The sequence below is a fragment of the Bubalus bubalis genome, chromosome X (genome assembly GCF_019923935.1).
Source record: "Bubalus bubalis isolate 160015118507 breed Murrah chromosome X, NDDB_SH_1, whole genome shotgun sequence".
Lineage (NCBI taxonomy): Eukaryota > Metazoa > Chordata > Mammalia > Artiodactyla > Bovidae > Bubalus > Bubalus bubalis.
Genome location: NC_059181.1, coordinates 126,113,193 through 126,130,342, shown reverse-complemented (window position 1 = coordinate 126,130,342; position 17,150 = coordinate 126,113,193). Strand labels below are relative to the sequence as shown.

The window sequence follows — 17,150 nt, the reverse complement described above, 5'->3', positions numbered from 1 at the left end:
CCTTTCAACTTTCCCTGCCTCATCACCTCTCACCTGGATTAATGAGGTAGGCTTATATTTACCACTCATCCAAGATCATTTTGATGATCTACTGGGTTTGAGACAATGTATTACATTCTAGAGAAATACAAAGGCAAATAAATAACCCATGGTCTTTAGTCTTGTCCAATGGTAAATACAAATAAATATTGAAAATACAGCACAATAAAAAGTTACAGAAGTATGGAAAGGACGGGTAAACAACAGCAGAGGTGATCAGCCCTGTGTGGGAAGGTTAGGGAAGAGCTGAGCCTAAAAGATGAATAGACTCTGCCAGGCAGACAAGGGGGAAGGACTAGTCTTCAAACTGGTTGTCTTGACTCTGGCTTTTTCCTCACTTCTTTCAAAGGCTTTGGTAGATAGCTCCATGGTATTCAGCTCAAAATCTAGATTCCTTAGCCTGACATTCATGGCCTTTCATCATTTGGCATCAGATGGCCTTTCCACCTCTGCCTCCAGACAACCTAAATTCTGCATAATGACTTTCTTGCTCATTCCAAAACGATTCTTGAATATGCCTATCTCATCTCTGCTCGTGAATCCTCTACCTACAACACTCTCATCCCCGTTTTGGGGAACTGTTCTTCTAGTCTCTGTTCATATTACCTTGTCGTAATCCCTCCTTTTCTTGTTTTCCTATTGTATTTTGTTGTTTATATTTTCAGTATAATAGTCATCACACTTTATCATGTATATGTATTAGAATATAATTACAGAGACAGCCTCTCTCATCTTTGGACGCTCACACAGAAGACAGACAAATGTTTGTTGACTTGTAATGAGGTCAATGATGCTATTAAATCAACTATGTTCTACTCCCTAACATAGAAAATTTCAAGTTTTAACTCCATGAAAGAAACTGAGATCTTATATTTCAGATAGTCTCACCTTTACTTTAAAAAGATATGTGGTTGGTTTTTAAACACAAAAGGGCTCATGTAATAGTGTTAAAACTTTATTTTAGTTCTGGCAGAGAGGTCTTACATCAGAAAATCACACTGTAGAGATCTGAAACCTAGTGTGAATTTTTAATAAAAAAAAAACACGGGTATGTTAGATATTAAAATTGCTTGGCTAGATTGTTGAGTGCAAGGTTCTTAAAATAAGGTTGAGACATGATGAAGGGCTCTGAGAAGACAGGGAGTGGAAAGAAGTAAGAACTAAGTGCATTACAAATCTAGGCCCCGTCTCTGCAATAAATCAAATATTGCTATTACCCACTTTCTAGAACAATTGCATTCCAGCATTGCCCTTTACATACAGAGAATGAGAAAACAGAGCAGCGAGAAATGTACTATCTTAATAGTTTGTGGCATGTCTCAAAATAATCTTACTGATCTAAATTAACAATTTTCATTTACATGTATTAGCAACAAGTACATGGTGCTTATATTAGCAACGTGTAGAATGTGCTTTTAGTTCAAGAGTTACAAACTCAAAGGCCAACAGGGTCAGAGAAATTATTTAAATGTATAGAGTCTCAGGGGTTCTATTAAGGAGTGGTACAGACCATGGTAACCTAGAAGGTAAATGCCCCACCTAAAGGTCAAAGCAAACACCCTCTTCCAACAACACAAGAGAAGACTCTACACATGGACATCACCAGATGGTCAACACTGAAATCAGATTGATTATATCCTTTGCAGCCAAAGATGGAGAAGCTCTATACAGTCAGCAAAAACACAACTGGGGGTGAATTGTGGCTCAGACCATGAACTCCTTATTGCCAAATTTAGACTTAAATTGAAGAAAGTGGGGAAAACCACTAGACCACTCAGGTATGACCTAAATAAAATCCCTTATGACTATACAGTGGAAGTGAGAAATAGATTTAAGGGACTAGATCTTATAGACACAGTGCCTGATGAACATTGTACAGCAAACAGGGAGCAAGATCATCCCCAAGAAAAAGAAATGCAAAAAAGCAAAATGGCTGTATGAGGAGGGCTTACAAATAGCTGTGAAAAGAAGCAAAAAGCAAAGGAGAAAAGAAAAGATATACCCATTTGAATGCAGAGTTCCAAAGAATAGCAAGGAGAGACAAGAAAGCCTTCCTCAGTGATCAATGCAAAGAAATAGAGGAAAACAATAGAATGGGAAAGACTAGAGATCCCTTCAAGAAAATTAGAGATACCAAGGGAACATTTCATGCAAAGATGGGCTCAGTAAAGGACAGAAATGGTATGGACCTAACAGAAGCAGAAGATATTAAGAAGAGGTGGCAAGAATACACAGAAGAATTGTACAAAAAAGATCTTCACAACCCAGATAATCACGAAGGTGTGATCACTCACTCTCACCTAGAGCCAGACATCCTGGAATGTGAAGTCAGCTGGGCCTTAGGAAGCATCACTACGAACAAAGCTAGTGGAGGTGGTGGAATTCCAGTTGAGCTATTTCAAATCCTAAAAGATGATGCTGTGAAAGTGCTGCACTCAATATGCCAGCAAATTTGGAAAACTCAGCAATGGCCACAGGACTGGAAAAGATGAGTTTTCATTCCAATCCCAAAGAAAGGCAATGCCAAAGAATGCTCAAACTACCACACAGTTGCATTCATCTCACACGCTAGTAAAGTAATGCTCAAAATTCTCCAAGCCAGGCTTCAGCAATATGTGAACCGTGAACTTCCAGATGTTCAAGCTGGTTTTAGAAAAGGCAGAGGAACTAGAGATCAAATTACCTACATCCGCTGGATCATCAAAAAAGCAAAAGAGTTCCAGAAAAGCATCTATTTCTGCTTTATTGACTATGCCAAAGCCTTTGACTGTGTGGATCACAATAAACTGTGGAAAATTCTGCAAGAGATGGGAATACCAGACCACCTGACCTGCCTCTTGAAAAACCTGTATACAGGTCAGGAAGCAACAGTTAGAACTGGACATGGAACAACAGACTGGTTCCAAATAGGCAAAGGAGTACATCAAGGCTGTATATTGTCCCATCATGAGAAACATTGGGCTGGAGGAAGCACAAGCTGGAATCCAGATTGCTGGGAGAAATATCAATAACCTCAGATATGCAGATGACACCACCCTTATGGCAGAAAGTGAAGAACTAAAGAGCCTCTTGGTGAAAGTGGTGAAAGGAGAGTGAAAAAGTTGGCTTAAAGCTCAACATTCAGAAAACTAAGATCATGGCATCTGGTCCCATCACTTCATGGAAAATAGATGGGGAAACAGTGGCTGACTTTATTTTTCTGGGCTCCAAAATTGCTGCAGAGTTTGCTTGCAGCCATGAAATTAAAAGACATTTACTTCTTGGAAGGAAAGTTATGACCAACCTAGACAGCTTATTAAAAAGGAGACACATTACTTTGCCAACAAAGGTACATCTAGTCAAGGCTATGGTTTTTCCAGTGGTCATGTATGGATGTGAGAGTTGGACTATAAAGAAAGCTGAGCACCAAAGAATTGATGCTCTTGAACTGTGGTGTTGGAGAAGACTCTTGAGAGTGCCTTGGACTGCAAAGGAGATCGAACCAGTCCATCCTAAAGATCAGTCCTGGGTGTTCATTGGAGGGACTGATGCTGAAGCTGAAACTCCCAATACTTTGGCCACCTGATGCAGAAAGCTGACTCATTTGAAAAGACCCTGATGCTGGGAAAGATTGGGGGCAGGAGGAGAAGGGGACGACAGAGGATGAGATAGTTGGATGGCATCACTGACACAATGGACATCCGTTTGGGTAGACCCCGGGAGTTGGTGATAGACAGGGAGGCCTGGTGTGCTGTGGTTCCTGGGGTTGCAAAGAGTCGGACATGACTTTGTGACTGAACTGTACTGTAAGGCATTCAAATGAATATATTTGAAAAACAGCATGCAAAAGCAGAAAGATGTTCCTCCTGGCTAAGCCTCCTGTGGGACCTCTGATTTAATTAATTAGCCATTGGAGGTGGGGAATCAAACATGGCTATTTAACTGAACTGATGGATTAATTCAATGAGTAGTTCCTCCAGCAGCCCAGCTCAGTCTCTAGAAAGTGGGTAATTTTTTTTTCCTTTGGCTTTAAAGACAATACCTGTGAAGAATAATTCCTTACCATGTTCTGGATGCCTTTAACTCACCTTCAAGAAGCTAGCCAAACTATAATTGACATTTCTGGACTCATCCGGAATCTCTGCATAGCGAATAGTCACGTGGGGAATTATTGCAAGAAGCAGTGAATGTAAGACATGATGATATGCCTCAGAAAACCTCTGGCCTCTTGGAAGCTTCAGTTAAATTGGCAAAGAAAAAAAAAGAGTTGTGAAAGGTCTAAATCAGTGTTTTATTTTCAAACACATACTGAATATAAATGTGTTTTTAACTGCAGTATACTTTTTCTCCCAAATTAAAAAAGACATGGCTAGTTAAATCTATACTTTAGATCATTACAGCACCTATCTGGACCTGTAATACTATAACTGACTGAAATCATGAACAAGAGTAGATCATTCTGACCCAACTTTGGAATCGTGCTCCTGAGATACAGACACATCTGTTTTTCATTCCATCTTTTTCCTGACACACAAAGTATACATGTATCCATGCATTTTTAATTTCAGTAAACCTGTTCTGTGGAAATATTGATAAAAATGTAAATATGAAGTGATTGTTTTTTACTTCACAAGGTCTTAGCTTTCAATGCCTATAGCTAAAATTTCTTTGTACTTCTGAAGGAGTTTGAAAATACAACTAAAGGTATATATACAGCATATTCCTGGAACACATGCATTATATAAAGAGTTTTGGTTTTTCTCTTTTTTACATAAAATGTTTTTAACTTTGTACATGCCTTCAATCTTTCTAAGAGAATAGTTCTTTCTGATTTGGTACGTGTTCTCCTTCCTAATGAATATTTTCGACACTGACATTTTAAAACCACAAGACAAAGGGAAAGCTTCAAAGATAATGTACTTAATATGGCAAGTACCTCACAGGGAAGAATGTATGTGGTGAGCCTCTGAAGTTGAGACTTTGAAAACATATGAACACTTTTGTTGTTGTTGTTGTTGTTTTGTTTTTGGTTTTTTAAGAAAACCTGAAAAAAGCTACGGACTGAAAGTCCTTAAAATATAAAAGAGGATTTGCACATCACGGCTACCCATGAATAAGATTAGCCTTCTTTGTCTATGTTAAATATTATTCTTCAGCCTACTTACCTTAATTTTATTCTCTTCCAGCAAGTATGTGGCCATAGACTTTGCAATAATTTCAAAGAAAAACCATGAGTACTAAAATAAACAAATAAATACAAATCAATCTTTAATTGTTACCCAAATCCCTGAAGCTTATAAAAGGCTGACAAATCACTATGGATTTTGTCTCTGAACTTTAATAACATTTTAAAGTGATCACTACTGACTATCCAAGCCCCATAGAATATCTTCAAATTGTGTTGGCAAAAAGGTATGCCTCAGGGCTGGCTGGTGATGTACAAAGGATATTTGGTGGAGACGGGTATTTTATCACTGACACTGCTTTGATTTGCCTACATGTGGTGATAAGAACAAACCAACTTTTAGTTTACTTAATTACTGCTTTTAAATTCTCTATGGACAACGAATCATATTCCAGCCTCCACCCAGTGAGGGACCCAACCCTGCTCTTTGTACAATACTGGGGCCAGCCCAAGTAGCAAAGGTGTTTGTGTAAGTAGGATTTGAAGGGTACAGGGAAGTCTCAAGAAGATACCTGGTGGATCAAATGGTAAAGAATCTGCCTGCAATGCAGGAGACTCAGGTTTGATTCCTGGGTTGGGAAGATCCCCTGGGGAAGGAAATTGCAACCCATGGCAGTATTCTGGCCTGGAGAATCTCATGGACAGAGCAGCCTGGAGGGCTACAGTCCATGGGGTTGCAAAGAATTGGACATGACTGAGTGACTAACACCATTACTAATAGGAATAGTAAAAATTATGACAGTAAGAAGAGCCACCATTTGAGAGAGTGCCTACTATGTGCCAGAAACAACATGTTAGATGTTTTACTTGTATTTCAGAAATGAGAAAGTGGATGCTCAGAACTGCTAACTAACAGGCCCCAGGTCACAGAACTATTGTGTGATGAATACAGCATTCTCGCCCAGAGCTATACCCTCCAAAATTCTATCATGCATTTGACTGACAGCAAGGGGTAGGTGGGGAGGGTAAAGGGAATGAAGGATTTCTGTGGAGAACTTGGGGGGAAAGGATGCATAGGCAAAGTACTGGGCAAAGAGGGAGTCACTTGAGGAAATGATGACAGACTAGACCGGGAATGGGAGGGCATCAAGCAAGCATGTCTCTGTGTCCTTACCTTTAGCAATTTGTTTATTGCTAAAAAGTCTGCAGACTGTTTCAGTATCGCTATCATTGTAGTCGCAAGAGTTTCATGTATCAGCTGGGCCTGAGGAGCACTGGGTTTTTCAGGTCGGAAGCTATACTACAATCAAAGAGAATGAATCATAAGATCAAATTCTCTCGTAAGACAAATGCTCAGAAATAAAGCTTACTCCACAAACCTTAATGAAGGATCTTAAATAATTATCCAAGCCTTCTTCATGGCACTTTGATACGATATGTAAGAGAACCCTGAAACAACATTCACAAAAGTCAGCACGTCAGACCACAATGAAACACTACAGTTTGATTCTTAGATAAAACCAGCATATCTAACCCTTAAAAATACCTAATACTGTCTAAATAATGAAAGTATTAAATGGCATCTTAGTTTGGATCCAACAAAGATCTCAGCATGTAACATGTTCAGGGCTTTGTAAAATACATTTCTTGGGTCCAAAGAAGGATGTTTTACTTTGGCAACCAAGATATTTCTTTTCATCTCCTTTCTAAATCACATTTGAAGTATGTTCATAGCTACCATATAGTAAAAAGCCTTCAGTAAGGTAAATATTGAAATCCCCTCTAGTAAAAATCAAAGGAAAATAATAGGAAAGAATGTTAAACATGTCAACAGATGGGGGGAAGGGAAGGGCAAGACAAAGCAGGTATAATGAGATGAATTAAAATTGGAAGCAAATCTAAGATTCATAGAAAGTTTTAAAGTTATGAAGCCAGCAGTGGTTCTGCAAGTTTAGCATGCATCAGAAACACCTAGAGGGCAGAGTGCTCACCCCTCTCCCAGAGTTTCTGATTTTTTAGGTCTGGGGTGAAGTTCCATGATTAGCATTTTTAATAAGCTTCCAGGTGTATTGATGCTGCTGGTCTGGGAATCACGTTTTTTGAGAACCACTGGACTAGAATAATGCTTCTTAAATTAGCAACCAGACTACCCTCAATAGCAGAGAAGAGCAAACAGTATGCGGGTGTGTGGAGCCTGAACGCTGAGGCTCCAGAGACGCTGTGGCAACAGCAGAAGCAGCAAAGCCAGAAATACCCAGCAGTGAGCTTATAATTTTTTTAAACCCCTGTTTTATTTTCAAAAATTAAGTGCATTTTGCATCCTACTCTACAATATATCCTTGTTTGTTTTCCTATAAAAAGAACACTCTTATTCTTGTGAGTAGAAACTAATGGCCTAGGGCCACTCTGTCCAATGTGAGAGCTGCTAGTCACAAGTGGTGATGTAAACAAATTAACTACCATGAAAAATTCCGATCCTCAGTTACACCAGCCACATTTCAAGAGTTCAACAGCTAAATATGACTAATGGCTACCATATTGGGCAGTACAGGTATAGAACATTTCCATGACTGAAGAAAATTCTATTGGACAATACTGGTCAAGGGCGTGATTCTCAAACTCCATTGCATTAGGGCATCATTATGGAAACTTTAGAAAAAAAAAAAAAAAAGACAATGCTGAGTTCTGCTCTCAGAGATTTAGGTTTAACTGGTATGATGTATGGTCTGGGAACAGATATTTTAAAAAGCTTCCCAGGTTGCTCTAACATGCAGCAGTTTTAGAACCCCTGGTTGAGGAAAACACAGTAAACTTATCCTATGATTTCTGGTACCATCTATCCCCGGGGATATGAGTCCCTCAGTCCAAGAAGAAAGAAACTAGAGAAAAGTTATATTAGGCTTCTGCCTTTGGGGTTCTAATTTGGAAGATAAATGAAGAAATGCAAAAGGAAACAAAAGTTGATTCTTCATATTGTAACACCGAAACTCACATGGTGCAGTTGAAAGGAACGTCATCTTCATGGGTCATGTTTGTGAGAACTTGGAAGAGTTGCATAAGAATTACAGGTAGAAACTGTATCATGACTTGGATCTCCATGGCATGCAAACACTAAAATAAGTCATTATTAGTTATGAAAATCAAAGTATGATATAACTTGCAAAGGTGAAACAACCAAAAATTAAGTAATGATAAATACATTCACTCGAATATAAGCTCACTTTAAACACATGCTTCCAGGGATAGGGGACTTTGTCAATTACTTTATACACATCTCTATTTTGGCACTCAGATTTTGTTAGTTCCTTTAATATTAAATACTCTATTGAAGATAACAAGTATAACTGGGATCAACAGGTTTTAGAATAAAGGTGACCGACTCTTGGTAAACCAACAACTGCGCTGGGGAGCAGGCATGTTTGGAGGTACTGGAGACTGGCCTACCAGCCCCCAGCATTCGTATGTTTTACAGGGGAAAGTGGGTCATCACTTTGCAGTGAGAATGGAATTCAATAAAGTGTATTTCTATGTATGGTTGGCTTTATACTGGTTCCGTCCACAAACTGAGGCAGTTCTGCATTCTAACATCCTCACAGTACATTTCTTCAAAGTGCTAACACCCTACCTCTACTGATTGGCACATTAACATCAGAAAGAAGAAATATATCCATGTATACAGAGAAGTGATACAAGCAGCAAAATATTGGGTTGGCCAAAGAGTTCGTTCAGGTTTTTCTATACAGCTTATGGAGAAACCCAAACAAACTCTTGGCCAGCCCAATAATTAAAATGTCTTTCTTCTTCCTTCTCTCCTTCCTTCATTCACACATTCATTCATTCACTCACTCAGTCAGTTGGCCAACCAAAAACCACCTCACTGAGCACCTTCTACATATTGAACACCAGTTCAATATTTAGTGCCTGGGAAAGACAGAGATGGTCAGACAAGTCTGTATCCTAAGGAACACAATATTCATCTTTCAGAGTGCCCCATGTTTCCATCCTTACGCTCACCCTCCCTCTTCAGGCCTCTCTCATCTCAACAGTGACCTCTTAGATTTCTGGACAGCTTCTCTTCAATCAGATAGCTAATGCAAAAAACTGAGCTCAGGGAACCTCTAGTCTTTCCTTCAGGTTTTTCCGAATGTTTTGCCCTCTCTCTTCTACCCATACAGCCATCACCCTGTTTTCAGGACTATAACCTATAACCAAAATAGTCCAGTAATTTTCCATTAATAGTAGGGCTATGTACAGTTTCTCTTCAATCTCAGTATATTTAACTCTCATTTCCAAAACTCAATCCTCCTCAAGTAGTGGTTACATCAGGCCACTTTCTGCCACCATCAAAAAAATTTTTGATGCCTCTCCATTAGCTAGGGCAGTGGTTCTCAACCAGAGACCCCTTCACCACCCCATCCCTCCAAGCCATCCAGCAACGTCCAGAGACATTTTCAGTTGTCACGACTGAGGAGGTGCTACTGACATCTAGTGGATAGGCCAGAAGTGCTTCTAAGCACCCTCCAATGCATAGGACAGTCCTTTACCACAAAGACCCATCCTGCCTCAAATGCCAACAGTGCCAAGTTGGAGAAAACCTGACCCAGGCTATTAAGTCTAAGTTACTTAAAACCCAACTTACATTTTAAGCCTTAACATTCACCATTCTTCATGAGGCCAAACTGGCGTCTTGACTGCTCTGCTCCTTGAAATTGTCAAATGCATGCCTACCTTTGTGCCTTTGTTCATATTTTTTTAGCAAAGTCCTAGCCTTCCCAGTCAAGTTCACCCTCGACTTCAGTGAAGCCATTCATGCACTCATTCAATAAAGGTATACTGAATAAAGGTATACCGAATGGGCTTCCCTTGTGGCTCAGCTGGTAAAGAATCCGCCTACAATGCAGGAGACCTGGGTTGGGAAGATTCCACTGGAGAAGGGAACTGCTACCCACTCCAGTATTCTGGCCTGGAGAATTCCATGGACTGTATAGTCCACAGGGTCACAAAGAGTTGGACATGAGTGAGTGACTTTCACTTTTTTCACTTTTCATACTGAATGAACTTCCGATTGCCAAGCACATCAAATGGACGTGGTTCCTATCATCAAGCAGTTCACAGACAATGGAAGGAAAACACATGGAACCGAATCGCTGTGACACAAACAGTAAACAGTACACAGTAAATGCACAGAAGAAGAAGCAATTGTGTCTGCAAGTGAAGAGGGAATGTCACACACTTCAGAGGACGGAGGTTCTAAGGTTCAAGGTTAAGTAGGATCACATCAGGTAGAAAAAAGAGAGATGGGCATTCCTTGCAGAAGTGGTCTCCCTGTACCAGTACCGTTTCTCTACACAGAGAATTTATTCTCTACCCAGCAGCCAGAGGGTTCTTTTTGAAAGGCAAGTTCAACAATGCCATTTCCCTCTATTACAAACAAAACCAATTGCCACGAACAAAAAGCTATGAAGGGTTCCCCATCCCCCACTCATCTGGGGCCATCCCCTGCTCCTTGCTGTTCAGTGTGCTCTAGCTATGCTGTCTTTGCTTTTTTTGCTGTCTCACACATCCCATTGCAAGGTGTTTACACCTGCTGCAATAGTCTTTCATCCTTTTACACAGTTTTATCATCTATGGCTGTCTTCCCCTCATCAGTTCTTTTCAGCTTGAAATGTCATCAACTCCTCAGACAGGTCTTCCCTGACAACTCCCATCTTGACTGCACTCCTGGTCACATTAGAGCCCATTCAGTTCAGTCACTCAGTCACATCCGACTCTTTGTGACCCCATGAACCACAGCACACCAGGCCTCCCTGTCCATCACCAACTCCCAGAATTCACCCAAACCCATGTCCATTGAGTCAGTGATGCCATCTAACCATCTCATCCTCTGTCATCCCCTTCTCCTCCTGCCTTCAATCTTTTCCAACATCAGGGTCTTTTCAAATGAGTCAGCTCTTCGCATCAGGTGGCCAAAGTATTGGAGTTTCAGCTTCAACATCAGTCCTTCCAATGAACATCCAGGATCAATTTCCTGTAAGATGGACTGGTTGGATCTCCTTTGCAGTCCAAGGGACGCTCAAGAGTCTTCTCCAACACCACAGTTCAAAAGCATTAATTCTTCTGCACTCAGCTTTCTTTATAGTCCAACTCTCACATCCATACATGACTACTGGAAAAACCATAGCCTTGACTAGACGGACCTTTGTTGACAAAGTAATATCTCTGCTTTTTAGTAAGCTGTCTAGGTTGGTCATAACTCTCCTTCCAAGGAGTAAGCGTGTTTTAATTTCATGGCTGCAATCACCATCTGCAGTGATTTTAGAGCCCCCAAAAATAAAGTCAGCCACTGTTTCCACTGTTTCCCCATCTATTTGCCATGAAGTGATGGGACTGGATGTCATGATCTTAGTTTTCTGAATGTTAAGATTTAACCTGTTCTGTTTTCTTCACAGTACTCATCCCTATCTAATGGGACTTCTTTATAATCCCTCTCCCCCAACTGGAGTAGGTATGTTGTCTGAATTACTCCAATTATATTCCCAGCATCCAGTACAATATCTGGCCCCATGGTAGGTACTCAATAATTATTTGGGGGATGACTGAATAAATGAAGGAATCAAAGGGATAAAGATGGGAACCCTCTAGTCTCAGTGGTTCCACAGTTTTGTGAACTCTGAGCATTTATATCCTGTATCATGCATTTGACATTTAGTTACATATTGCTTTGGACGATTATTTGTACTACTGACTTATATTGTCATTTGACTTAAGTGGGCCCCTCTCGACTGGTCATAAGATCCCTATGGAAAATAGCCTAAGTTATTCTTCTTTGCAAGACACAGCATCTAGGAAAATACTGAACACATAATAAGCTCAGCATGTGGATGGTTACATGAAGTGATTAAACAATGTCATTTACAAGGACAAGAGATAGCAAGGTTTGATAAAAAGTACACGGGGCTAGGAGTCAAAAGACCCATCAAAAGACATGCTCGGCTCTGATCTCCTACTAACCAGCTGAATAACCACTGGCAAATCTCTGTCCTCAGGCCTCAGTGTCCTCATCTGCAAAAAAAGTATCCCTAAAGATACCTTTTAGCACTAACATTCCATACAGGAGTTTGGCATTCTATAAACACATGGCATTTCATTCATTGCCACTAGAGGGCGAGCACAGGTCACAGAACTAACAGAAATTCCACACCCTTAAAAACACAAATATGAATACCTTTCTTTCCCCTCCATTCTAAGAATATCAATACAGGAAATTTAATTTTGTTAAAACTTTTACAAAGCTTCCCCAGTGGAAGAATAAAACCACAGATCTGAGCAGACAAGGCATTCACATATAGAGCGGGATTCTAGATATTACCCAAGATAAGGACTTGAAATTAGATGACTTACTGTACTTCTTAATGCTAATTAAGAATAAAAGCCACCATTTATCGGCTACCTGCCTGATTCTACCTTTCCAACAATCTATTTTCTGTATGGTAAGCAGGATGATTCTTTAAAAATCAAAGTCACATTACATCACACTCCTTTGTTCACAGCTTCCCATCTCATCATAGCTTATGAAGCCCTACCGGACCAGTAACCCAGCTATCTTTTCCAATGGGGCGGCCTATCCTTTCATGTGCCAGCCACACTGGAACTCCTCCTGTTTCTGGAACACACCAAGTAAGCTCCTTGGGGCCTTTGCCCTTGCTGTTCCCAGCCCTTGCCCACAATTCCACATGGCTGGCACCCTCCTTTCCTTTAGGTCTCTTTACTGGAGACCTCCTTGTTGACAATCTAAAAAAGAGAGCCTTATCACTCCTTATTTCCCTTCCTATATTTTGGTTTTCTTTATAGTACTTATTACCAACTGACATAAGATATACAGTTGACCCTCCATCTCCACATATTTCACATCTGCAGATATGGAGAGCTGACTGCAAGGGACTTGAGAATCTCTGGTATCTAGGGAGGGTCCTGGAACCATGACTGCAGATGTATATATTTATTCATTTATGTGTTTAGTGTCCATCTGTCTCTACAACAAAGTAAGCTCCTTGAAAATAGGGATATTGTCTGTTTTCTTCACTTATCCTCCTCATGTTTAGAATGAAGCCTGGCCCACAGGAGGTACTCAAGAAAAAAGTGTGTAATGAATAATACACAGCAGATGCCCTGTCTCACTGAGGCCTCACAATCACCGTGCAAGTGGGTATTACTGTTATATTTATGAGACAGAAGAAAAAACAAAAGCTTGGAGAAGTTAAGTAACTTGGTCAAGGTCAATCACAGAGCTAACAAGTGACAGAGCTGGGGTACAAGCTCAGTTTGTGATTCCAGAACCCATACATGTGTTACCTCATTCACATTGCCTCTCTGAAAGAAATGAGTATTTTTGTTCGTTTCACATCATTCATTATTAACATATGTCGAAAGGGAAATCCTGTAGAGGACTTCATTTAAAATCAAAACTCCTCAGACTGGCCATGGCTGATCTACTGAAGGAGCAGCCAAGAGAAAAGCTACTGTCAGCTGGGTCTTATGACATGTGCTTTGTCCCACCATGTTAAGGAATAAACGGAATCTTGGATTCTCAATGCTTTTGATAAAATATGGCGTTTCTTGTGACTCCTATGCACCATGTAGCAACTAGGTTCCCTCTTATCAGCTGACCCTTTTGATACTCTTTCACCTACGGACCCAGGAACCATTTCACATTGTATTCCAAGTAAAATTGACTCCATTTCTCCTGGCCTTTTTCTCCGCAGCATTCTCTACCTTTACTGGGCTGTCAGCAAGATGAGAAAAGACCTGGAAAAATCAATCTATGGGCCCAAAATAAACATTTTCATGAGATTTTTTTTTAAGTATGTTGTTGAATTCTGGCTAAAACATTCTCTTCCTAATGCCACGCTTCTGTTGTGTGCTTCTAAACAGCCACTTGATGGAAAAGGACATAGTAGAATGTGCTCTCTTGAGGATTTGCAACCAAAAGTATTTTCAAATATTCATTTTTTTTTGGCCCCCCACATCAAAAATGTGGCAACCAAAAGACAAGAAAAACAAACCTTTCACAGAAAGCTGCTGTTCATTTACCTTTAAATATTTAATGAGCTCCCCAGGAACTTCTTTCGAGCCTGACTGAATCAGTTGGCAATGCTGGAAGAATTTGTGCACGTGCAGATCCTGAAAACCAGATGGATACAGCCATATGAAATTTGATTCATTACCCACAAAACACAGGATCTCCACCTCTACCACCCGTCCTCCCACTCGGAATCTTGCAAGCCTGTTTCCCCAGGTCTTCTAATGACCCGACTCAGCATCTACAGCCACTAACACACATGTTCCTCCTTGAGTCCCAGAGTCCTCTCAAATCCACACACAAAACAGCGAACCAGGCCCATTCAGCATGCATCTCAGCGCACCGGGTAGGCCACCATTTATGCCCAACAGTGTCAGACTTTATTTTGGGGGGCTCCAAAATCACTGCAGATGGTGACTGCAGCCATGAAATTAAAAGACGCTTACTCCTTGGAAGGAAAGTTATGACCAACCCAGATAGCATATTGAAAAGCAGAGACATTACTTTGCCAACAAAGGTCCATCTAGTCAAGGCTATGGTTTTTCCAGTGGTCATGTATGACTGTGAGAGTTGGACTGTGAAGAAGGCTGAGCACTGAAGAATTGATGCTTTTGAACTGTGGTGTTGGAGAAGACTCTTGAGAGTCCCTTGGACTGCAAGGAGATCCAACCAGTCCATTCTGAAGGAGATCAGCCCTGGGATTTCTTTGGAAGGAATGATGCTAAAGCTGAAACTCCAGTACTTTGGCCACCTCATGCGAAGAGTTGACTCATTGGAAAAGACTCTGATGCTGGGAGGGATTGGGGGCAGGAGGAGAAGGGGACGACAGAGGATGAGATGGCTGGATGGCATCACTGACTCGATGGATGTGAGTCTGAGTGAACTCCGGGAGTTGGTGATGGACAGGGAGGCCTGGCGTGCTGCGATTCATGGGGTCGCAAAAAGTCGGACACAACTGAGCGACTGAACTGAACTGAACTGAGTCCAATATTTGTTTCCTTTTTTCAGTAATGTCATCTCTGAAGTTGGGCCGCTTCTATATTTTAATGGAACAAGCAGAAAGAGAGGTCTGAACTGACAGGTGAAGAAAAGGGAGTCACCTGACCCTGCGGCAGCCAGCGTCCAACTGTCCTATGTGAAATCTACAGACACTGAATCTGTGGATAGCACAGACTGTCTCAGGAATCAGAATCAAGAAATTCTGGATGAACTGAGAAAGTAGAATTGACATATATACACAATCATGTGTAAAATAGCTAGCTAGTGGGAAGCTGCCATATAGCACGGGGACCTCAGCTTTGTGCTCTGTGATGACCTAGAGGGATGAGAGTTGGTGTCGGGGCGGGGAGGCGCGGAGGGAGGTCCAAGAGGGAGAGGATATATGTATACATATAGCTGATTCAGGCTTCCCAAGTGGCGCCACTGCTAAAGAATCCACCTACAATGCAGAAGATGCGAGAGACTTGGGTTCAATCCCTGGGTTGGAAAGATCCCCTGGAGAAGGGGATGGCAACCCGCTCCAGTATTCTTGCCTGGAGAATCCCATGGACAGAGGAGCCTGGTGGGTTACAGCCCATAGGGTCGCAAAGAGTCGGACACAACTGAAGCAACTGAGAAAGCATGCGTAGCTGATACACGTTGTGGTACAGCAGAAACTATCACAACAATGTAAAGAAATTATCCTCCAATTTTAACAAAAGGGATTAAAGAGAAAAAAATGGAAATCGGATTTTGACCTGCTTCCTCTAATTATGATCTGTGGGACCTTGGGTAAATCTTTTAACCTGACTGAGCCCCTGTTTCTTTTCCTATAAAAGGATGGAATGGCCAAGGAAACCTGAGAGGGCTGCACCAAGGAGTGTGGACTTCGCCTTCTCTACCATGATTTTTCAAATGGTGCTTGAGGTGTCTCACAGATACTTGATTCTAATTTCAAGGATGCTGAGTCTAAGAGCAAACTGTAGTAGCTAACCCTGATCCACTGACTGCCAACTTCTGTGTTCAGCTCCAGTCTAACCATAAGAAAAACATCAGACTAATTCCAACAGAGGGGCATCTGCAAAGTACCAGTAGTTCTGAAAACTGACAACGTCACCCAAAGCAACGAAACCCTCAGAACTTGTCACGGCCAAGAGCCTAAGGGAATGTGATAACAATCCTGGATAGAATCCTGAAACTGAAAAGGGGTACTAATAGGTAAAAACTAAGGAAATCTGAATAAAGGCCAGACTTCAGCTAATGATTATGTCTCAATACTGCTTCAAAAGTTGTAACAAGGGTGTCACACTCATGTTAAATGTTAATGCTAGAGGAAACTTGGTATAGGGCATATGGGAGGTAGCTGCACTATCCTCATAATTTTTCTGTAAATCTAAAACAGCTCAAAAAAAATATATGGTTTAAAAATGGTGATAATAGCCTCCACATTTTTTTCAGAGGTTTGGAAGATTCTAATCAGTCAATGGAAATAAAAGGATTTGGTCATTTGAGAAGAATTTAAAAATTTGAGCTATTATTAAGAATGGTGTTATTAACTAATGAGAAAGTGTTTCAGGCCACAACTTCTCTAAGGCTGTAGAAATGAATATAATCTATTTTAATCAAGAAAAAAACCTCAAGTATTAAAATTAACAAAATTCAGGGACTTCCCTTATGGTCCAGTGGTTAAGACTCCTCACTTCCAAAGTAGGAGGCATGGGTTTGATCCCTGGCTGGGGAACTAAGGTCCCACATGCCACGTGGCATGGCCAAAAAAAATTTTTGACAAATTCATGGGATGCAACTTACTTGAGTGTAAATGGTAGACTCCAAGTGGCTTTTGATCTTCAACAAAGGCTTTGCACCATCTACCCACTTAATATCCACATTCGATTGCTGGGAACAGAAAACATACATGTGAGTTTTTGTACCATAGTAATGGACAGATGA

At 40.8% G+C, this 17,150-nt stretch overlaps 1 protein-coding gene across 1 annotated transcript in view; it reads right to left on the bottom strand.

Moving 5' to 3' along the window:
* DOCK11 (dedicator of cytokinesis 11) overlaps positions 1 to 17,150 on the bottom strand; it is a 509,230-nt gene that overhangs the window by 380,299 nt on the left and 111,781 nt on the right. The window contains 7 exon segments of the mRNA XM_045164356.1: positions 4,107 to 4,253; positions 5,184 to 5,255; positions 6,318 to 6,443; positions 6,523 to 6,592; positions 8,136 to 8,254; positions 14,234 to 14,323; positions 17,010 to 17,096. Of these exon segments, the coding sequence (XP_045020291.1) occupies positions 4,107 to 4,253; positions 5,184 to 5,255; positions 6,318 to 6,443; positions 6,523 to 6,592; positions 8,136 to 8,254; positions 14,234 to 14,323; positions 17,010 to 17,096 (711 nt within the window).